The sequence below is a fragment of the Mytilus trossulus genome, chromosome 1 (assembly GCF_036588685.1).
Source record: "Mytilus trossulus isolate FHL-02 chromosome 1, PNRI_Mtr1.1.1.hap1, whole genome shotgun sequence".
NCBI classification, from domain to species: domain Eukaryota; kingdom Metazoa; phylum Mollusca; class Bivalvia; order Mytilida; family Mytilidae; genus Mytilus; species Mytilus trossulus.
This window is the reverse complement of record NC_086373.1, coordinates 58,715,430-58,740,220: the sequence shown is the minus strand read 5'-3', so window position 1 is coordinate 58,740,220 and position 24,791 is coordinate 58,715,430. Positions and strand designations below refer to the sequence as shown.

General features: G+C 31.5%; 1 protein-coding gene across 1 annotated transcript; it reads left to right on the top strand.

The window, feature by feature from the left end:
- On the top strand, positions 1–23,630 carry LOC134728309 (uncharacterized). The gene is made up of 18 exons (XM_063592883.1): positions 1–1,012; positions 6,484–6,563; positions 6,880–6,988; positions 7,742–7,816; positions 8,085–8,173; positions 8,699–8,772; positions 9,547–9,707; positions 10,758–10,816; positions 11,416–11,493; positions 13,168–13,228; positions 14,605–14,695; positions 15,733–15,911; positions 18,113–18,277; positions 19,622–19,661; positions 20,719–20,816; positions 21,835–21,915; positions 22,577–22,711; positions 23,381–23,630. Exons 1-18 carry the CDS (start codon positions 128–130, stop codon positions 23,549–23,551), a joined length of 2,631 nt encoding a protein of 876 aa, XP_063448953.1. The 5' UTR covers positions 1–127; the 3' UTR covers positions 23,552–23,630.
- Positions 23,631–24,791: the final 1,161 nt, after the last annotated feature.

The window sequence follows — 24,791 nt, the reverse complement described above, 5'->3', positions numbered from 1 at the left end:
TTTGGTTTTTCTACTAGGAGGGACGGGATGTTGTAGAACTCGATAGATTCTTATCAGATAGCACATCAAAGATAGGAGTGAATTCTACTCAGTGTCTATTCAAAGGATGTGAGTTTCTAAGTACAAAATGGAGGATCCGATTCGTAAACCCTCTTATAGGAAACCATCTATTTCAAGATTGTCGTCTCTGAACGAAAACTTACAATCTATTTCTGATAATGAAGATTGTGCGTTTGAAACCGAAAGAAGTACAAAGAAAGTGCGTAAGTTTTCAAGAAAACAAAGTCGGAGTAATATTATGCTCGGAGCATTGAAGAAAGACTTACAAGAGATTGAAGCGAACCCAGCAATAAGAAAACACAGAAAAAGTATACAAAGAATTGATTCACGTGAAAATCAGGTGAATCGAAATCTTGAGGTGTTTAATGAAACGGTGTCAAGAATGTCATGGCCTCGTGACCAACAGAAGCGACGTCGCTATAGTAGTTTCGGCGGTCTAACGTCACGTTCACGACGGAAATCATCGGTTTCAAGTGTTTCATCAGGTGAAATAGTTCTAACGGATAGGGAATTAAGAAAAATTACCATGATGCAAACACTTCAAAATATGGGAGTGAAATTTCCAAAGAAACGTCCCCAAAACGTCCCTCAAAGTCCAACAATGAATGAAGTCGAGGTTATGGAAAACATGCAGTTAAGAAAAAGACATAGTTTATCTACAAGAATGTTAGAAGCAACGAAACTAGTTGAAAAAAGAAGACAACCCGAGACTCTCAAACCACTTGACAATATTATCAGAGAGGTGACAGAAGTTAGCGAAATGGTAACAGCTTCTTCGTCTGATGAGAAGAAAAAAGGAAGTCGTCCATCTTCTAATGAGAGTCAAAGCAGCAACGTTATGAGAGCAGTACCACGAGCAAATTTCCAACCAAGACATAGAGCCTCAATCGCAGGGACATCTGTAGCTATGGAAGGTATTGGTGCCTTTAGAAAAAGGATCAAAAGAAGGAAGGTAATTGTCTTTAGTTTTCACTTTGTAGATGCTTGTTTAAACTGCATCTAGAACACTTTCTTTTGTCTTTGTATATCAAATATAGTATCAATGGATATTTCGTGCTAATAAAGTTGAAAGTGGAAATGGGGAATGTGACAAAGAGAGACAACAACCGGCCGACCATAGAGAAGACAACAGTAGAAGTTCACCCTTTTCATGTCAATTTCATGTAACGCCACTGCACTTCACATCCTGAGGTTCGTATTATTGCTGAAAAATAAGTTATATTTCTACATATGAAAATGCCTGTACCAAGTCAGGAATGAGACAGTTGTTATCCATTTGTTTGATGCGTTTGAGCTTTTCTGTTTTCTGTTTTTTACATTTGATTAGAGACTTTTCTTTTTGAATTGTCCTCGGAGTTCAATATTTTGGTGATTGTACTTATAATTATTACTTTATTATTAGCATTTTCATTGATATCATAGTAGCAATTTCAAGCTGCAGTATATTTCGGGCAAAATCAGAATTTTTTAAATGAGGCTAAGAAACTGGGAGAGGAGAAGGTTTCCCGACATTGAATATTCATTGATTCATTGAAGCCCCAGTCACACTGTCACGTCTCAAGAGTTAAGTTTTATTACGTTTTGAAAGCGTAGCGTAACTGGAATATACGTAACGAAGCGTATCGAAACGTAGTGACCCTCAATGCGTGGTTGAAACGTTGGTCTACACGTACTTATACATAGCAAAACGTGATAAGAACTCAGCACAAACCCAGTAAAACATAGCTTTCAAAATAACGGGACATTTTTATTCAAAACGAAGTTGAAACGTAGCATTTAAAACGTAGTAAAACGTGACAGTGTGACTGGGGCTTAAATGTTGTTTATATTCTACGTTTCTATACACCCATTCATTACATTTTTTTATTTTGTTTGAGCGTTTCTGTCGAAGGTAAATATAGAAAAGCGATTCAGTATTTTTTTCATTGTCCTTCTTATATAGAATATTTTCAGAAAAAAAATCAATGATCTTTGATAGTCACTAATTGGCTTTTCAGTGACTTTTTTTTGGAAACATTCATGTTCTGTACAGTTTTGCTACTGATTGACCGAAAATAAAAATAAAACTACGTCCTGCTTAGGAAAAATGAAATAGATCACGATTTTTAAGAGATATGATAGAAACATAAATCAGAAAAAATAACCAACTTCTTTACTATCAAATCATGAACATGTTGATTGTTATCCGTTTTTAAAACACTTGACAGTATCCATTGAAATTTCCCCCAACAAAGGATTTATAAAGGACGAAAGTCAATAATAACAGAAAGTTTTATTAATTAAAAAAAGAATTTGGAAGTGTTATATAAATTGTGAAGTTATTTGTGCTTTGGACCTCCACAGAGATCCCGGTACTGTTTCATGTTACTTTTTACAAACATGGATTGCTACGTTGTTTAGAAATCAAAATTAAATCAATCCGATTACAAACACGGGAGAAAAGAAGTACACTCCTCTCCAAAATGCTTCAGCTCATCGAGTCATTTATTAGGCAAATAAAACTTTAAAATGAAACAGTTTTCACTTTTGAATATCGTTTAAGATAAAAGGTTGATCCCTTTTAATTGAGATTCAGGTCTCAAAGTCTAACCCCTAAGGTCACAGCTCGGATTGAATCATGTTGGGGCTAAACACATGGGGCATACATATTGACTAAAGTATCCTGTTAGTAACACATTTTGCATTTGAATTCTCAAATTTGTTTCCTCTTAAGATAGTATTATGTAAGAATTTGATCTTTAAAATACACTCCACGTCCCATAAACATGAATTATTCATTAGAAACAAAATGATTCGTCAGACAGTTTAAAAAAATAAGTGTATTGCAATATAAAACCAGGTTATTAAACCTTTCACTATAGTCGAAATTGTCCGTACCAAGCCAGGACTAATTTAAGGCTGGCATTGTTCCAATGATGCATATTACCCACAATCAAATAAGTTTATTAGGGCATGGTTATTGAGATCGATGTTTTTTTAATGAAGCTTAAGTTTATTACATTTGTACCTATTCTATATACAACTGATTAATTATTTATAAATATGAATTCAAAAGCGAAATAAAAAACAAATTTGATTTGAAAATTAACAATTTGAAATAGGGAATTTTCTCGTCAAACATTAAATCTTTACATACCTGGTGTCGATATATTTTGCAAGACCTTCTTGATTGTCATGAGATCCCTTATGAGTCGTTAAAATGTTTTTATTTTGTAGTTTTGGTCTTGAGTTTTCTTTAGTCCTTCCTTTTTGATTTCGCCATACAAGTTTTTCTTATGACAGGTATATATCAGTTCGAATAGTCTTTAATTCTAAAGCAATACAGCTTTACAAATATAAGTTATACTACCTGGGTACAATGCAGATATACATTTGATATGCCATACAGTAAACCTGGAAACATGCTTAATACAATTTAAGTATATATGCACGAATTTCATTTAATATGTTTAAATTTACTATTTTAGTGCACATTAATAAACTTAACTCTGAATGCATTTGACACAGTTGTGACGTGAAATATACTACAAGTTTTAATTAATTGTCATACTTGAACCTGATATACAATGGAAATCGTTATAAGATCAACATTTAATATGTCCGTGAAAGTGAAAATCAATTCAAACGATTCATAAATTATCGATATTTTGGTAATAAGTGTCCAAGAAATCTCTTTATCAATGCACGAAGTGCTCTTCACGTCAAATTAAGGTTTTAAAACATATAATTTATTACCAGGAACAGGCCTACAGACTATAATTCAATAAGTGGATTGCCTGCGATTAACAGGTGTCACAAGGAATATGTTTCAAAGTTTTCGGGAAATGACAGTGTTTTTTTCATAATCTTGTGGTTTATAGTTAGATGTAGTATGAGTGCAATGAGTGCCAGTGAGACAATTCTCCATCCAAGTAACAATTTATTAAAGTAAACCTTTAGAGGTCTAGGTACGGCCGTCAACCTAGCCTATTCTTTCTCTAATTTTTCATGGTTCCTTCATGCCCCATGCTCTTTTGTGTGATCCATGGTCTGTAAGAGGTTTTTTTTGTAGTCCATGGTTATAAGAAATTTTATGTAGAGTAACTGCATAGAAAATGCAGTTCTTCATATTCGCTGTTATGTAACTTCGAAAATTTTCTTTTTTATAAATTCTTGATACTTACATATCTCTTTTCTAAAATTAATGATTCTTACTAACATTTTCGTTTTCTACAATTTTATGGTTCTTTCTAACGCTCTCGTTTCTAAAATTTCATGGTTCTTACTAACGCTCTTTTTTGTAATATTTCATGTTTTTTAACGCTTTTTTAAATTTAATTTCAAGTGCAGCAGTCAATCAATAATGTTATCATAATTGTAAATTAACTACTTACAAAACTCGATTTTTTTTCGAAATACTGAGGATTTTCTACCTTAGGAATAGACTATCTAAGCTGTATTTGGCAAATCTTTTAGGAATTATAGGTCCTCTATGATTTTCAACTTTTCAAATTTGTATTCAAGTGTCACTCATGAGTTTATTTCACGGTGTTTACATATCTTTTCTGTAATATCATGGTTCTTACACATCCCTCTTTTGTTATTTTACTACTTTTTTTCAGAAATCTAACGGTGTTACATATCTTCTGTAACTTATAGTTCTTCCACATATCTTTTCTATGATTTTTTCGTTCTAACTTTTTCTTTTCAGTAATTAGTAATTCAAACTCATCTCAATACATGTACTATGATAGTTCTATCACCATATGTGTCTGATTTTTTTATGTTTCATTTCTCTATACCTTCTGTTATTTCATGGCTCCTGTACAACTCTTTCCTATAATGTTATATTTTTTTCTGTATTTAGTATTGTCTGGTTTTTACACATCTCTTTTCTGTCATTCGAAAACCAGGAAAGAACTTTTGACATCTTATCTATTCAGATAACAAGAAAGATGATCGTCGTTTGGAACGGTTTATGATTGTTTTCTGTTATTAGCTGTCACTTGGGTTGATTTTGATATTGTTCTTATTGTGTGTGTTCGCTTTTACATCTAGTGTCATGCTAAATCACACACACACACAAAAGCGAATGATCGGAAACATTAATTTTATACTGAAAACACCTTATAAGAGCGTGCATGCAGTGTGAACACCACATGTAAATGTGGGTGTGAATATTTGTTTCATATATCTTGGGCGACATATACTCGAGATTTCATACTTACTTACTTCATAACAAATTTCGTTTAAAGGTTTTGTTACTGCATTTTATTAAATTTTTTATATTTGATAAATTCATATATTTAAATTGATTTGTATTAGTTATTAAATATTTGATAAATTTGAAATATGATTTTATAGACTAACATTTAGATTGACTAATCAATCTCCCCTATTAGTCATAACATTTGTATCATGTTTATGTACACAGTAGTTTAGCTGCAAAAATATCTTATAAATATATATTTATATTGTACTTTCTTATAAGTAGTTGATCGAATTTTAAATCTTTGATCGTATATAACATGGTTATTTTTATATGAAATATATTTTAATCTGTGTTAATAAGTTAATCATGTTATACATATATTATTATTTTGAAATTACTCATGTATTATATCGAATTACATTTGTAATAAATCAAGCGAAAAATTAGTTTACGTACATTTACCTACGTGTAAAAAAGTAAGAGGGAAATACATCTCCAACAATTAAAGCACTAAAATGAAAAAGTGTATTCTTTACACATGTTACACTTTTTTTTATAAAGTTTAAATTATTTCTGATTTCGTTCACAACAAAAAAAATCTGTTGACTAAAACGGTTAGTGGTTATTATAAAGAAAGACGGAAGCTAGAATAATAATGCTAAAAGATCATTGAAAAGTTTTTTATATGATTAGCCTTATTGCATTATTATATATTTACGTATATTTCATACAAACATTAAAAACGTCTTTAAAAGTCCCGCAAGAAGAGGCATTCGGAAGCGTTATATTCAGAGCTGAGATAAGTTCGAGGCCGATGCTGTAAGATGAAACCGGTAGGAAAAATCTTCAGTCTCCACGTGATAAACATAAACTGCTAATGGTTCACTAAAATATTTAACAAAGATTTTCCTCTTTATCAATCTTCATTAGATTCAGATCGAGAGCTTGAGCCACATAACTAAAGGAACATAGAATGATAATAAAACCATTTTAGGTAGACCAAGTAATTAGCAGAAATATTACCTAACGTCAGTTATAACCATGTGGACTAATTAATATTCAAGACGACATTCGTTTTAAACAATCTAAAAAAAAGTTAGAAAACATATCAACTACATTTGTGTAGCATACATTTTTATGTCCAAATATCTTGAATTGAAAGTGAGAATATTCATAGATTAAGCTTTTATTTATCTTAAAAGAGGTAAACTATATTTATATTCCCGTTGTAGACACGTCCAATACAGAAGTTTAAACGTCTTGCCAAATTTCTGGTTGTTTTACTTCGTTCATGGAGAGTCCATGCACAATCGTAAGTATTTTGAATTCAATATTGTACTACAAACCAATGAAACTGCTACTATTCCCGTATCTACATTATCAAAAAAACATGCCTTAAGAAAAGATGCTTAAGCAGAACAACCAAGTTGATAAAAGGTCAACGTTGTCCTATTATTGCTATTTTAAAAGTTTTTAGTATATACGCTTTAACTTTTTTTTCTGAAATTCCGCAATCAAAATGAATCCTTTTCACTTTGGAGATTTTTTTCTCATAAATTTAATGTTATATTTTTGTTGCCTATTGTTCTATTTTCTTGCACATATATTTCATTTCAAACTTTTTGTAGAGTACATGAAATCCTTTTGTCTTTTGATAATATTGACGCAGTTACGAATACTTCAAATTCCGAGGTGGAACTCCTGTTTGATATCAGTGAATATAAAGCTGCTAAAGAGGTAAATACATGTTATTCTATTCCTGATAAGTGGTTTTGATGCAATTTTAATACTTTGCATATAAAAATAAATCTCTATTTAAATACAACAAAACGTAGTTATTTTCTGACAACAGTATACCTGCAACAGCTGAATGTTGCTCCTTGTTGTTTTTAATTATTTAAATTTTGTACCAGTTATCTTTGGAATTCACACTTCAAAATATTGCGTATAATTACCCCCAAAAAATCCATCTTATAATAATACTTCGTGTGTAAAAAAAAGTAATCAGACCTGTCTAACAGAGTTATATATCTTACAATGGTGCTATGGAATAAATATACTCCATATATTACTCTTAGTAAGTGGACCCATCACAGAATAAAAAGAACCCTGTACGGTGTTTTTTTTTAAATGTATTTATAGATCCATTAACACGAGACTAAAGACAAGGACTGTTTTGTAACACGAAAACGTCAATTGTATATATAAAAATGTAAACAAGATATGAAATGTTCAGCTATTCTATCTTCTGAAATGAAAACTTGACGTTCATGCAGACGCTGAAGCAACATTCATACGTTTTCTCATAGCACCAATCATTGTAGGCGAAACAAAACATGTGTTTCTTCGAGTTTATTTCAATATCTGATTATTATGTAGATTAAATGAAATGTATGAATAAAATACTTTATTGAAATATATAACTTAGAAAAATAACATAACAGTATCTGCTCCATTTACCATGTAAATCATAACATGTTTATTGTACAGGCAAAAATTTCCAATGAATTGAAAAGAATATTGAACAAGAAACCAGGAACGAGAACAAAGGATGAGGTTTACTATGTAAGATAGTATCAGCTTTTGCGAATCATATTAAGTTGAAGACTTTATAAAGTAATAACTGAATTCAGAACTTTATTTCTTTTTTGTCAGAAAACTTGTTTACAATTACTATTATCTTCTTGGATATTGTAGTATTAATATATAAAGTATTAAAGCAAAATAAGATAGAAAAAAACAATCGATAGTACGATTTTCTTTTGTTCAAACCTTTGCACAATAGTAAAGTGCGTCAAAATTATTGCATGTTGTTTATCATTTTTTATTTAAGATACAAATTGCACTACGGAATTACAAGTCAATAGTTGAATACCCAGTACATATGCAGAAAATGCTAGCCGAAAAAGCTTGGTATGAATCGTAAGTATGTATAAGGTTGACAATTACCCGACATCTATTTCTAATTAAACTCAACTAATGCACTATATTTTCTTATAATCTATAAACAGTGTAAACTGAAATTGTGCTCTGCATATCGGATGAAAACAATTACACGAATGAAGATATTTCCAAACGTTCTGTTTCCAACTTTTCAAGTGAGAGGTTAAGCTAGCTATAAAACCAGGTTCAATCCACCATTTTCTAATAGTTATCAAAGGTACCAGGATTATAATTTAGTACGCCGACTTGCGTTTTGTCTAGATAAGACTCATCAGTGACGCTCATATCAAAATATTTATAAAGCCTAACAAGTACAAAGTTAATAGCATTGAGTATTCAAAATTCCAAAAAGTTGGGCCAAAAATGCCTGTACTAAGTCAGAAATAAGGCAGTTGTTATCCATTCATTTGATATGTTTAAAGTTAGGTTTTTGCCATCTGATTAGGGACTTTACTTTTAAAGTTTTCCACGGAGTTCAGTATTTTTGTGATTTTACTTTTTCAGATATGACGCAAAAAGAATAATCGTAAGAGAAGGTCATGTGCCCATGTGCTTTTACTTTCTCTTAACAGGATCGGGTTAGTTTTATAGATAGTCTTTAGCATCATCATAATTTATAAGACCTTCTTCAATATGTATGTGCCCTTGATGAAAATAACACTATAATTTGTATGCATCCAATTGCTATTCTTGATTAACCTTCATCAATTAATGATCAAGGCAAAAAAACTCGAAAGCCAAGAATCACCTGTACTATTGTTTTTCTGTTTGTCTTTTTCATTTTTAGCCATGGCGTTGTCAGTTTGTTTTAGATTTACGAGTTTGACTGTCCCTTTGGTGTCTTTCGTCCCTCTTTTAAAAACTTTATCTATATGACCAAAAGAGGCAACAAAAATAATAAAAAACAACTTCGTGCAATGTGAAAGACACTCGAAGGGGATTTTCGGTTAACAAAAAAAGAAAATGTCTTTTTAATCATTAGAGAAACAGATTCTTACATAGTTACTCGTGGATTATCGGATTTATCCAATCTCGATAGTTAAATTATAAATTGATAATTTAACTATCTCGATTGGATAAATCCGATAATCCACTGATATCAATGTAAGAATCTATATTTATAAATCATGCCAGTTCTAAAGCACTGACTAATGAACTGATGATAATCCCTGAAACAAAATGTAAACCAGCAGAGCAGTTGTATAAACTCATTAACTGTTAATGTTCGGTGTGAGCCAAGGCTCCCCGTGTTGAAGACCGCACTTTTATCTATAATGGTTTTCATTTACAAATTATTACGTGTCTCATTGGCACTTAAACCACATCTTCATATATCTATTTTCTTCTTACAGGAGTTGTTTCAGCAATGGACAGAAAGACTAATGTAAGAAAGACGATAATGTACCTTAGCAGAGGAGATAGTTTTGGGGAACAAGCCATTATGACAAGATCTTTACGACAAACAACAGTCATATCAAGAGATAGAATAGAACTATTAACAATTTCAGATACCGTAAGTGATAAATGCAGCTAGAAAAGGGACAAAAAAATAAAACAAATAAATCAGTTTAAACAATATTCACGATTTTTAATTTCTTCGTCATTTCGTCTCTTGTCGAGGGTTGTCTCATTTGCAATCATATCACATCTTCTATTTCATTACTTCTATCTAATGTTTGACTAACATTAAGTTATAGAAGAACATATAGATAACGATAAAGCTAGCTTCTTAACATTTTTCTAGAGATTCACATGCAAACGTATAAAGTTTTGATCAGACGAATAAAGAAACAAGTCAACTAGAATAGGATCCCAGTGTTTTCACATTTGAATTTCTCCTGTTGAAAAACGAATTTAACGTAACAAATACAAGAGGCGTATACTTTCCATTTCGTAAAATTTTGATAAAAGGTGATTAACAAAATATTAAATGACTCTTTCTTGAAAAATATATTTCTTCTTCATCTAGTATATTTTAATAACTCAATTTGGACAAGTTCTTTCATTATGCCTTTTATTTTATATCGTTTCTATTGAAGGTTAGTGTTTGTATTGAGTGGCTGGTCAGATACACATAAAAATCTTTTTGCATCCATAAATACTTAGGGACAGAACATTTTCTTTAGCTATCCCCTATCTCCAAATTCCGTTATTTTTTGTTTTCCATTAATTTCATTTGTTTTCGTGTTTTACTGTTAAATAGATATACTAGAAATAACTTGTATTCGCTATGTACTATCAATTCTAAGATAACTACAAAATAGTATTATTGTATGAAAGCTATGAAGTATTTAGTACATTTGTATCATAAAAGAGGGACGAAAGATACCAGAGGGACAGTCAAACTCATCAATCGAAAATAAACTTACAACATCATGGCTAAAAATGAAAAGGACAAACAGACAAACAATAGTTCACACGACGCAACATAGATCACTAAGGAATAACCTTCACTTTGTGTAACTGCGACGCTTTATTTTACGTAAAAAAATGATTTAGCAAACGAGATCTACAATACAAATGTTAGATAATTTGGTTTGATGATAAATATAATACATTTTAGGATTTTGTTGACATTTTCATGTCAGGTGGGTTACGGGATCCCAATGATCCATTTCTAAGGTAAGTTCGACTGCTTTAATATTACAAGTGAACCAATAAAATACTTACATTCTGCGAACTTCAAAACAATAATAATCAGCTTAATCCTTAGATAAATATGACTTAGAAATGTGAACCGTAATATGATTAAAGCTAAACATGCAGTTGAGCAGACAAAAGCAAGTTTGTCAATTTTACACTTGAAATAACATAATATTAAATAAAGGCAACAGTAGTATACCGCTGTTCAAAACTCTTAAATTGACGGGAAAAAATTGGGGTTACAAACTAAAACTGAGGGGAACGCAATAAATATAAGGGGAGAACAATGACACAACATCAAAATGTAACACACACAGAAACGGACTAAGCATGAGACAAAATCCAATGAGAATAACAAACATAACATCAAAACCAAATACATGAATTTGGGATAGAAAAGTACCGTGACACGTCATAAAAATTAAATGGTTTTGTTCTACAATTAGGATTTATTTATAAAACCAAAGTCATCATCAAAACTGATACGCTAATATTGCATTGTAATATATTTAAAAGGAACATTTTATCCTGTTAAATCTGTCAATTCATTGAGTAGAACATTTGTTATCAAATTTCAGGTCTTTAGAATTCCTCAAAGAATGGCCAGTGGAGCTATTATCTGATAATCCGAAGAAGGCAATTTTCAGTTATTTCAAGTAACATTATATTACCCTGTATTGTGTTCTTGCATTGAATTGATATCATGTACTATAAAATTTAAAATTAATTATTGATATATAGATAAGACCAAAAGAAACCAAATCAGCGAATATCTTGAGAATGTTGAACATTTAAAAAATGACAGAAACCTTATAAAATAACGAAAACAACATGAAAGAGAAACACAGTTTTTTAATGATTTTACAAGGAAAAATGCAGTGCAAAAACCAAAGATAAATCCGAGCTTACTCCATGTGCTCCGAAAGAGCTCTCAAGGAATGCGAATAGACAAATTCATATGACGATGGCTAAACGTTCGTGATAATAATGTTACGACATGCATTTCAATTATATGATAATTTTCATAAATTTTCTTTTTGCTTAGTTTGGATTGATAAAAAAAACTAAGAATTTTATTATCCCAGGCATAGATAACCTTAACCGTATTTTGCGCAATGTTTTGGAACTTTGGGATCTCAATGCAGTGCTCTTGAAATTAGTACTTGATTGGCTTTTTAACTATTTTTATCTGAAGGTCATCGATAAGTCTTATGAAGTCGAAATGCGCGTCCAACGTATCAAATTATAAGCCTACGACCTATGATGACTATTTACTTTTACTATGGGAAACTTGCATTTATTTCTCATACTCTGTCTTTTAAGGTCAAAGTATGATATTAAGTGAAACATATATAGCGATGTTCTAAATTACACATGTTTAGTGCAGGTCAATGTATGATAATAAACTCATCATAGATACCAGGATTGAAATTTAATATTTGGGCTAGACGCGCGTTTCATCTACAAAAGACTAATCAGTAACGCTCGAATAAAAAAATGTTAAAAAGTCAAAATAAAGTATGAAGTTGAAAACTATTGAGGACCATAAATTCCTAAATATTTTGCAAAATACTGTAAATTCAGAAAATATTGCGTGTATTTATTATTTATATACTTAAATGAGTTTTAATTTTTGCGATTTTGATTAAATTGTCTCAAATGTTTAAAAACGGGAGTCAAAATTATTGCGATTGAAACCCTGTCGCATTTTTCGCAACAATAAAATCATCGCAATAATTCCTGAATTTACAGTACAGCTAAGGTTATCTATTCCTGAGGTAGAAAAGGCTTAGGATTTCAAACATTCAAAGTTTTGAAACAGTTAATCTATAACCATAAACATATCAATGATAACTCAAGTCAACACAGAAGTGCTGACTACATATTTAGGCGAAAATATATTACCGATGTTGTAGTCAGAGACAGAACAAGATAACAATAAGAAATTGAGGAAATGACATGAACAACAAAAGGAGTGAGACCGGGTGTGTTTGATGGAAAACCCAGCTGCATTGGGTATCATTCATTTCCATCTTATAAGAACAGATGGATAACGATAGAAATGGACTCAAACGTAATCGATTCAGTATGGTAACTAAATATTTTTGAAAGAGAATTTCAAATTCTTAGTTGACTTAAGTTTGTATAGAAGGGTGATTTATTTAAATACAGTATCGTTGTATGTAATTTTAGTTCATGTCTTTACATTTTGTGGCATACATACATATGTATCTTCACATATCAAACACTGAAACTTTGATAATGCTTAGTTAATTTAAATGAGTAGTGTCTTTAAACACGATAATCTTAATTGATTAAATATTTTTTAGGCGGCAGACAGTGTTAGTGGCAGATAGCCAAAAAAACGATTGGATTTTCGTAGTAAAATCTGTAAGTTTTTATTTTTGAGCATGCAAATAATGTATTCTTTTATATCATTGTGATACATATTGGAAATCCTGTCGATAATTTGCATTTGTTTTGTTACTTATTTCAAATTAGTTCGATATATGTAAACAATTGAATGTGAAAAATAACTAAGATCCATGAGAGCTGTCCGTAAATATAAATGACAATTAAAATTGAGAATGGAAATGGGGAATGTGCCAAAGAGACAACAACACGACCATAGAGCAGACAACAGCAGAAGGTCACCAACAGGTCTTCAATGCAACGAGAAATACCCCCACCCAGAGGCGTCCATCAGCGCATTCTGTGAAAAAATCAAGTCCTAACTATGCACGATGTTTGGAGAGGGAGCTACACAATATATATACAGATTTGTTGTTGGTTGTACATAACGTACAGTGGCAAATATGTCATGCAATTTCACAACTATGTCAATATATTAGTAATGTAAAATACATGATGCTCGCATTAAAACTAATGTACACCTTCAGCCATTCTTTAAATATGTGTACAAACTGGTCTAATATAAATATAGACATACTTGTAATTCAAAGCTTGGATATCGTAAAACTGTTAAGTGCTATTGGAATATCTATACATTTTGAACATACAAAACAAAACTAAAAATTGACGTATAGTTAGATGTAGATCTTAAAGTGGAGAAGAAAGGACAAGGTACGTAAAGCCCATTGTTGACCCCTATTTTCTCATTTTCTAAATTTTGTTTTAGAAAGCTACTTATCACGATAGAATATTGCCTTTGGTTTGAAGTTTGTTTGGATAAACTTCAAAACCATCAAATTCAGAAAATTTATGTGGTGAGGGGGTAAAAGGGAATCAAAATGCCAAAAAGAAGGAAAATAATACGTTGTTTTGGACATCGTTTCTTAACGTTTAAAAGCATGCGCCTACGTGAGCCGGAGGAAATTGTGGCGATTTAGACGGCAAAAACATTTCTCATGACATTGGAATAAAAAACAATCCTGGGTCACGTTGTCGCAGGCACTAAAAAAATAAAGAAAAAGGTTGTACGGAACACCTGCAAATTTAATAATAATTACAATATTTGAATAATAACAGAAAGTTTACCCCTCTTACCTCACCCAGTTGCTAAAAATAGTGGTTTAGAAGTTTATCCAAATAAACTTCAAACCTCAGGGAATATTTTAACAAAAAAGTAGCTTTCCAAAACAGAATTTGAAAATGAGAAAATAGGGGGGGGGCAAAAACAGGCCTTATCATACCTTGTCCTTTTGATCTGCATGTATCTTACAAGACTTCGCAATCATTTAAGCACGTCATATTTGGTATATAAGAAACTAACAAGGGTTGTAATAAAATACCCTTATACACATTAGGGAAGCTGTAGTATACTGAAGAAATTAGAACCAGTAGCTCCGAAAAAATCTCTAACTAAGGCCGCAAAACAACGCACATGGAGAGAAAATGGTAAATATATATTAATAGTAAACTGCACGCTAACAATAAGTTTGTTTCAGTTTCATTAAATACTACTACAAAAGCAATCAACTGAATAATAACCTTAGAAGTACAGGAGTCTGGCTCTAAAATTTTACTTTTGACTCATCAAAGTATAAAGAAATTAGACGATATTACTCGAAAATAAATATGAAACACATAAATCAACAGAGGAAAAATCTCGAATGAAGCCTTATATCAATGAAACGAATCGACACACTTGTACAAATCTGCAAAATATTAGCGTCTACTGCTATGACTGCATCGCCAATCATTCGAATGCTCACTATGGAAACAAGTGGACACAGAGAATATAAACAATTAGTGTACTGTTCTTGTACTGTTAGACCTAAGATCCCGGTAAATCACACGTGAATTGGGTATCATACACATCATATCGGTATTACATTCATGATGGCGATCGTATATTTTGAAATGAGTCGATATTGATGGTTTCCATCAATAGCAAAAGATAAAATTGAGAATGGAAATGGGGAATGTGTCAAAGAGACAACAACCCGACCAAATAAAAAAACAACAGCAGAAGGTCACCAATAGGTCTTCAACGAGGCGAGAAATTCCCGAGACGGTTTCTTTTCAATTATCAACGTAGACAATCTTAAAGATAGCTTTCCATCAATAGCAAGAGAGACGGTTTCTTTTCAATTATCAACGTAGACAATCTCATACAAGTGAGAGGTTTAGCTAGCTATAAAACCAGGTTCAATCCACCATTTTCTACATTAGAAAATGCCTGTACCAAGTCAGGAATATGACAGTTGTTATCCATTCGTTTGATGTGTTTGGACTTTTGATTTTGCCTTTTGATTTTGGATTTTCCTTTTTGAATTTTCCTCGGAGTTCGGTATTTTTGTGTTTTTCCTTTTTTTTTTATAGACAGCTTTCTAGTTTCGTTTGCAATATATACTAGTAATTTGTCTTCATTTTTCTTTGTTCTCTCTGAGAACGGAAACAATGTTTTTGACACCACTTATCTTTATCTGTAGTTGTTGGGGCTATGGATCAGGATAAAAGCTTGTCACATAACGAGCAACTTGCATTGATGTGTGAAGAAGAGATTAAACGATTGGAAGAGAAAAATGCTAATATTCATTATTATGCCTTGCCTGAAATCAACGTTGCAACAAATGCTGCCTATTCCCAACTACGACAAGAACATGATAAAGTTAGTATTGCCAATTTGTTATAGTATACATTTCACCTGAAAGTAGTCTTGACAATACGAAATTCAGAGAAAATTATAATGTTCATAATAACGCACAGGATTTATTATTCTGTGTGATATATTTGCTACATACTCTACTGTATTTTTGCCAATTCAGGTTGGGTAGAATCAAATGGGTTATAGTATGCACGTACATTTTCTTGCTTTGTTGTAGATCTTTAGGTGTCCTTGATCTATCTTATTCTGTTTTGTCGGGTTGTTGTCTCTTTGACACATTGATCGGATCGTTGTCTCTTTGACACATTCCCCATTTAGATTATCAATTATTAACAAATGAAAAAAAATTAATAAAGACTTAAATGGCTGTGATATTCCATTAAACTTAATCAAAAACACGCCTCAGATTTTAATTTGAAGATCTAACTTTCTATATTTTGCAGGCGATGAGTAAGGTAAGAAACAAGCGATCTCCTAAACCTGCTTAATATTGCGTTTTATAGTGTATGTTTTGCAATTGTTTGGACAAATATGTGACCCTTCCTTTCAGTGACATGTTAACCTGCTTTGTTTGTAGCTTTGTATTTTGATGCAATACTTCACAGGGAACCATGTTATTCTTTAAATGATTGTCATATTACCCTGCTTTGCATGCTTGCCGACATTTCATGAGAATATTTACCACCCTATCCATATATTAACATATTACATAGAATTGAATGATATTTTATTAATAGACATATTTGTATTTAATATATTATGCATGATTCCAATTTATTATTCTTTTCCGTTTTGCACACTTTATTAGTGTAGAGAACATACCAATCTTCCACCTAGTAGATCAAGTCTTATAGAGCCAGAGGTGGAAAATTAACGGAAATAACTATTCATTGTAATTATCTTGAATCTGATGCCAATGCTTTACATCTGTTCAGAGAAAAACAATTTTATATACAGTACACTTAATAAAAATACATTTACGTGACTAGCGTGGCATAATCAAACAAATAATACATACGACAACAAAGATCAGCCAAATAGACAAACACAATGGTTATACATATTTATATACATATGAAGTTTAACAGTCATATCTTCACAGTAACAGGACAATATTAATTAAAATTTTCGAAACATGTTTAATACGTGCTATAATCTTATTAACATGCCCTTGATATTTGGGTTTGATAACCTATGATTGATGAAATCAATTTAAGGAAAATTAAATTAAGGAATGTATCTCCCTCATGCAAAGCTCTGATTCCTTTCAAGGATTTGGCTATACTTTTTGGACCTTTTAGATTATAGCTCTTCATCTTAATTGTGTTGTACAATATAAGCTTTGGATTTCAAATATTTTGGACACGAGCATCACTGAAGAGACATGTATTGTCGAAATGCGCATCTGGTGCAAAGAAAATTGGTACCGTTAATTTTATTAGTAATGAGGGCGAAAGATACCAAATAGACATTCAAACTCATAATCGAAAATAAAGTGACAATGCCATGGCTTAATAAAGACAAAACAAACAAACAATGATTCACAAATACAACATAAAAAGCTCATGACTGATTCCCACTAGCCCCAAATAACGATTTGCAACAACAAAAATTATTTAAACATATTTTTTATTACAAAGTTATCACATATGTTATACTTAAAAATGTCTCGATAAACTAGTAAAGTCTTTCAGACCACACTCAGTTCTCATATTTTTTTTGGCTTATTGTTACCAATTTAATGGAAGAAAACAGGCAATGATACTATGGTCATTGTGCAACCTTGTTTAACATTTATACTGTTTCATACTTATAGTTCATTGTAGTTAGCAGTGTATAAAGTATTACTATTAACGTTAAACTGTCGTAAAACTGATTATATCAGTATCAACAATGTTAAAGTTAGTGCTAATGTATTGACATGCTAGTTTTTTGTAAATTGACTAATTATTCAAAACACTAAGGTTTAACCCAGGTATTAATTACTTAAGTCGAATTTGGTTACAATTTTCTGAATTTTCTGTTTTGACCTTAACTTCCGTTTTGATTTGGACACCCAACTTTATGATTCTAACACCTCTGGTGAGTTTTACTAGCCTTATAAAAAAGCGCTTGGCATATTGAATTTTATCCTGGTATCTTTGATGGGTTTTGGATTATTCAGCCATATGTTTCATTACCAATTTTTCAATGGTATATTTTAGATTGTTAACCAAAATACCATCACCCGAGCTTTACACGACTTGGAAAGTATGAATTTAGATGAAGAGAAAATGGCCAGTGTGACTGGATCAAAGAACGAGTTAATTCCTCCGCCAGTCCAAAGGCGTAAAATGTCTCTTGTAGATCTCAGTAATCTGATGTTAAAGGTATGTTGCTGAAGACGGAAAATTTAGCTTTTGTTTGAAGAGAAAGGGGATTAACATTACAAATCTGCGTGAAGCTAAAATACAACGTCCCCTACGAAATTTGAATAAGAATGTGTTCATGTAAAATTTACAGGCCAATATTTTGATGGAAAATCGACAGAAGACTATGTGTTGAATTAATTTACAGTACTATTTTTAGAATTACATTTTTGAGCTTGACATATTTATCTTTAATACGTCTTGGAGAATCCTGCCCATTTATAAATAGAATTGGATAAAGCCCCCAATTATTAAACTAAGTTCTACGTCATAATCGTATGTTGATATTATATCGTAATAGCTAAATCTTGAAAACGTGTGTACCCAAAATCATACTTATTTCAAAACAATTTTTATTTAACTGATCAGTGCAATCTGAACTTAATTAATAAACAAATTCGGAGATGTCATATGTTTGTCAAAAGGGACAATTATTAACCAAAGACAAGGTTGTTCAAAATAAATGTAGGTATTCTATAAAAAAATAATTAAATATTCGTTTTTAATTGTCAGTAACTAAAGCAATCAGAAATATAAAGGCAAAAGTGGTATACCGCTGTTCGAATTTCATAAATCGATTTAGGAAAAAACAAATCCGGGTTACAAGCTAAAACTGAGGGAAACACATAAAATATAATAGGATAACTACGACACAAGAGAAACACAACACTAACAAGTAACACACAGAAAAACGAACTATAATATAGCAATGCCCATTTTCCTGACTTGGTACAAAAGTCTGACGCTATGATTAAACAAACATGAGGGGAGATGTTTTTGTAAAACAAACTTTGAAAACTAACATACACAGGGTACGATAATATATGATATTATGCTAATGTAAATGATTATTAATAAGAAAAAATAAAATTTATTACTAAATATAAAAACTTTCACACGCCAAGGCATATGTAAACGGCATCTACATTGTGATTAGACATAATCATTACATGTGTGATAAATAGGAATATAATAGACATAGATATTTCTGTAATTGATGATGTAAGTTATTTTATCGGCTAGTATTTTATTACAGTAACTGAAACGACGTCCTATTGCTACCTACTTTTATGCATTTTGTCGTTGACAATTATATCATATTCTTTTTGTTTTTATTCAAGCAGTAACATTGGAATTGTTTCCTCTTCAACCGAAGATGTCTGTATAAACTCGAATCTAATGCAATCCCCCCAAAAACAAACATATCACAAGAATATTTTTATTACAACTTCTGATATCATTTGATATCATAGAGTCACTTCTACTCAAATCATATAATTCAAATAAGGATTTTATTTATTGTAGACACCTTTTCTGAAAGCTCCGGGCCATTCTGCTTCAACAGGTAATATACAAATTAAATTACACCAAATTTCGGTCTAAAGACCGAAGTCATACTGTTTCAGAAAGAAGTAAGCTTCAAAAAATAACCTCCTTTAAAACATTAAAAAAACTCATTAAAAATACTAGATTTATAATAGAATGTATTTCATCTAAAAAGACTTCAAGGTAGCCCTCGAAAAAAAAACCCAGATGCAAGACCAAACAGCAATCGAAGTTGGCGAGTGTTGAAAACCAACAGTTTCAAATTGTATCACAGTGGTCTCAGTGTGGGAAACAAGTTTGAAAATAGTAGTTATAATCATCTTCATCAGTCAGGTATAGCGCTAACGATAATTGTTCTATTCATGATTTATGTAAAATAGTTTATACAAATTGACAGTTTAGTAGATACAAGAAGACGTAATATCAGTGGTAATGAGACAACTCTCCATCCAAGTCACTATTTGTAAAGGTAAACCATTAAAGATCGAAGAACGGTTTTCAACACGGAGCATTGGCTTACACTAAACAGCAAGGTATAAAAGGCTGCAAAAATTACTATTGTAAAAGCAATCAAACATGTAAACCAACGGTGTCATGTATATACAAGAGAATCGAGAAACAGTGATTAACCACATAAACAAACAACAACCACTGAACACAAGGTTCCTAACAAACAAAAGCAGTGGGTTCTTATAATCTTTTCACACCAACTTTCCAATTTTTCCTTTTTTGGAAGCAAACACAGGTGGTCATGATCATACATGGTAGCATTCAACATTCCAAATACTAAAAAAATGATCAGGTATACAAAAAACTTAAAAAAGGTTTCTTTGGTTCGTACATCATTTTGAACGGGCCTCAAAAAATGCATTCGAAGCGTTTTATTGAAAACTTTCACCAGAAACCTTCAAACATGAAACTTTGAAAGCCAATGATATATACTGTTTGCTAAATCCAAACAGTTTTACAGTTTAAACTATAAATGCACAATGAGGAAAGAATACACATATGCAATGTGCCAATTCTGTAAAATCTAAATGAATCAAATAAAGTTGAAAATATATATCGCATTCCAGAACGTAAGAATGATTCCATTGTTTATCCTGTAACGACTACAGAAAATGAAGAAGACGAAGAGGAGGAGGAACGACCATCTACAGCTTCGACGAGAAAAGTATGCAATAAAAGAGGGGTGAAATATATAAGAGGGACAGTCAAAGTCATAGATAAAAAATAAACTGACAACGCCACGGCTAAAAATGAAAAACACAAACAGACAAATAATCGTACACATGACACAACATAGAAAACTAAAGGCAAAGCAACACGAACCCGACCAAAAACTGGGGGTGATCTCATGTGATCTGGAAAGGTAAGCCGATCCTGCTCCACAAGTGGTATCTGATCTAATAGAAAAGGTTCATTTTTTATTTACGAGATCGGTTGTAAGCTACAACACTAGGAGAATGAATCTGACAATAAAATCTTCATGATGGGAAAACCCCAATCGTGTCATTTCAACGGAAATACATGAAAGCCACATGCATGTGTCAATCTCAATCATTTCCTAGTAAAAGATTAGATACTAGTACGGCGCATATATTCCTGATCCTAAAGCATTCTTTAAATAATTCATAGGTACACTATATATATTGTCTTTATTGTCTTTACACGAACCCGACCAAAAACTGGGGGTGATCTCATGTGATCTGGAAAGGTACGCAGATCCTGCTCCACAAGTGGTACCTGATCTAATAGCATAGGTTCCTGTTTTTATTTACGAGATCGTTTGTAAAAGAAGAGGGACGAAAGATACCAAAGGGACAGTCAAACTCATAAATCTAAAAACAAACTGACAACGCCATGGCTAAAAATGAAAAAGACAAACAGAAAAACAATAGTACACATGACACAACATAGAAAACCAAAGAATAAACAAGCTTCAACCACATAAACAAACAAACAAAAGGGATACAACATGCTTAAGGGAAGCGCGTGAAATATTGTATTTTTAATAAGTTGATCCCGTTAGGGGGTGGAATTCAAGACCTACATAATTTAAAATAGCCAGAGATGTGGTTTACATATTCATAATCAAATAAGGTTCTAACAATTTGAGAAAGCGACTCAATATGAACACACGAAAAATATTTTTTAGAAAATAAAAATGATAAAATACCTTACATTTATAGGATTTGCAAGATGACGACAAAGAAGCAGAGAAAGCACCAATATTTGTTAATGTGTATACTTTAACAAAAGGAGATGTTTTTGTAAGTATAGTATATAATTTATCGTCGCTGGGCTTCCAAAATGTTGTAAAATACAAATTTTTGAAGAAAAAAATATCTCACAAACAGCCTTTGAAAATGCTTCCGAAATGTCGTATGTGAACTTGAACATTTTTGTACACAGCAGTGAAATACAAATTTTGACATTTCTGGATTATCCGAGAACTTAAATTATTTTCACAGAGATAAGGAAATGTATAATCATGGTATTCACAAAGCCATATTACAATGATTTTCAAGTTTTCATACAATATTTTGGAAGTAAACTTTACAAATAAATGACATTGAATTTTGTAATATGTCTTATTTCAAACATTTTGATTGGTCTTACTGTATGCTATTTTGTTATACCAAAGATTTTCTCCCGCCCAGACCATTGGTGTCAAAAAGTATTTTTAGCCAAAAAAGTCATATACGACATTTTGGAACCCCAGCGACGATATTGCAATAAACCTGATAAGGGAAGAATAGATATCATAGTATAGTTTCACATTCATTTTCGCTTTTTTTAAACATTTTTTTTACTCAAGCGTCACTGCTGAGTCTTTCGTAGACGAAACGCGCGCCTGGCCCAAATAGAAAATTTTAATCCTGGTATCTATGGTGAGTTTACTATAAACAATTATTTCTCATATTATTTTAGGGTTTACAAGACGTTGTTTTTGACAACCAAACATCTTTAAGTCTTGTTAGTAATGGTGTCGAAGTTATAATGATTCATAAAAAGTTCTTTACAGATCAACTTAACGTCTCACAATTTGTGAGATTACGTGAAAAGGTATGTGTATATTATAAATAATATTTAGACATAACAACAGCATCTGTTTTTTCTTAGAGTTTTCCTTTATACTGATTAAAAAATGCAAAAAAACAAATTATAACAAATAAAACATTCCATACAAGAAATAAAAAAAATATTGACGTACCAATTCCTTGTAGAAATAAGTTTGAAAATAAAAAGACAGAAGGTTTTTTCTTTTTGGGGAAATACTCTCTATAATCAATATATATTACAATTATCAATGGTGCTGATCTACATGTGAAATCGGTATAATGAAACAGTTTCCTTTAAACAGGTTAAAATGCCGTAAACGACAATATACAATGTTAGAAACATATTGACGGGTTGACTCATTCATGTTCATGTTGAGAAATAAAATACACCACAATACCGACCTGCAACATTCCAAAACAAGTTTTCTTAATCTAATAATTGATTCGCCTGGAAAGAAATTTGGGATGCAGTTATACTGTCAGTTCCTTTAATAGGCTTATTTTTTACAAAGCTGTCTTTCATTTCGAAAAAATTGCATCATTAGACTGCAGCTTATATTCAATAAGTTATTCAATTTTATTCTCTCGTTGGAATACAATAGACATGTCTCTAACCGTATATTATTGGAACAAGCATATTATTGAGGTACACAAATGTATATCCTTCTTGTAGATTTATCCATATCCTTCTGAAGAGAAGTTAAAACAGGATTTGACTGACCGTGTATCATGGGACTACCAGAAGAAAACAGCTTTTCTAAATGCTCTTAGAAATGCTGCAATAAGAAAACAAAATATTCACGATGCTCGGTCACACCTGACAATACCCCCAGTTGTGGTTTGAGATCATTCGCACGTTCACTTGCCGATTTACCGCCAGTTTTGTTTTCCTGAATACTCAGTGTTATCACACAAGTGCTATAAATATGTTGTTGATATGAAATAAAAACTGTTACAATATTAATGATATATATCTATTTTTCAAAATCACTTATATATGTGTTCTGATTACCCTTCATACATGGAATGTTAATAATCAACGTCTGAATACGGAAAAAAGTAAAAATCCCAAAAATACCGAACTAAGAGCAAAATTCAGAACAGAAAGTCTGTTATCTTATGGTGAAATGAAAGCTCAAACAAATTAAACGAACAGATATAACAACTGTCATATTCTTGAAATGGTATTGGCATGTTTTTATGTAGAAAATGGTGGAAAATGGTGGATTAAAGCTGGTTTTATAGCTAGCTAAAACACTTGTATGACAGTGGTAGAAAATTACATTATATTGACAACGTTGTGTGAACAAAACAAACAGATATAATAAGTGCGAATGTCAAAAAGGGGGTACAGCAGTCGACATTGTGTTATAATCTGTATCTCTAGAAAAACAAACAAATATGTAACAAAGAAACAAGAAAGGACATATAAACAAAGCACACAAGCAAAAATGGAAGACACAAATACCAAAAATAAAATTACCATAGTGCAATAACACAATGTCGGAAAGTATCGAACCACGCCAAATGGATATCACAAACATATAAACTAAACAGTTAAATTAAAATTCAAAAAGACAAATAAAAGAATACTATAACACATTATTAAAATGATAAACACCGTCAGTATCTAGAATCTATACTTCAAGACCATCGTGTTTATTTATGAAGTTGATACGGAATATTTATCAGCAAGGTCTTGACATCTTCCGATGAACTCTAAAAAAAAAAAGACGAGACATTATTTGACATACCACTCTTACATCAACTTTCTGCTAAGACACTGGGGACGTTTTACAAAGTCTGAGTAGCAGCTGAAAAGTCTTGAAACAGTCAAATTATATGAAATTTATCTCAAATATTTAAATTTTAAAGTTTCTGTTTTAAAAATGAAAATAACCTAAGAATACTGTTTAATCACTGACCATATCCTACTCAAAACGATAGTATGTGCATTTGCTATGATTTGGCAAGTTAATATTTTACACAATTTATGAATTTAAGGATATTCATTTTCATCGTATTAGTTAGTGTCCATGCCAAAGGTGTTGACATGACTCGATGTACCAAAACGATGGAAGATC

Bases quoted from the DNA above. Each gene is read 5' to 3' on its own strand.
- LOC134728309 (XM_063592883.1), top strand. From the start codon at position 128: ATGGAGGATCCGATTCGTAAACCCTCTTATAGGAAACCATCTATTTCA. The intron at 8,773-9,546 runs GTTAGTTTTATA...TTCTTCTTACAG, and splicing joins CTTTCTCTTAACAGGATCGG to GAGTTGTTTCAGCAATGGAC. The intron at 20,817-21,834 runs GTATGCAATAAA...TTACATTTATAG, and splicing joins CTACAGCTTCGACGAGAAAA to GATTTGCAAGATGACGACAA.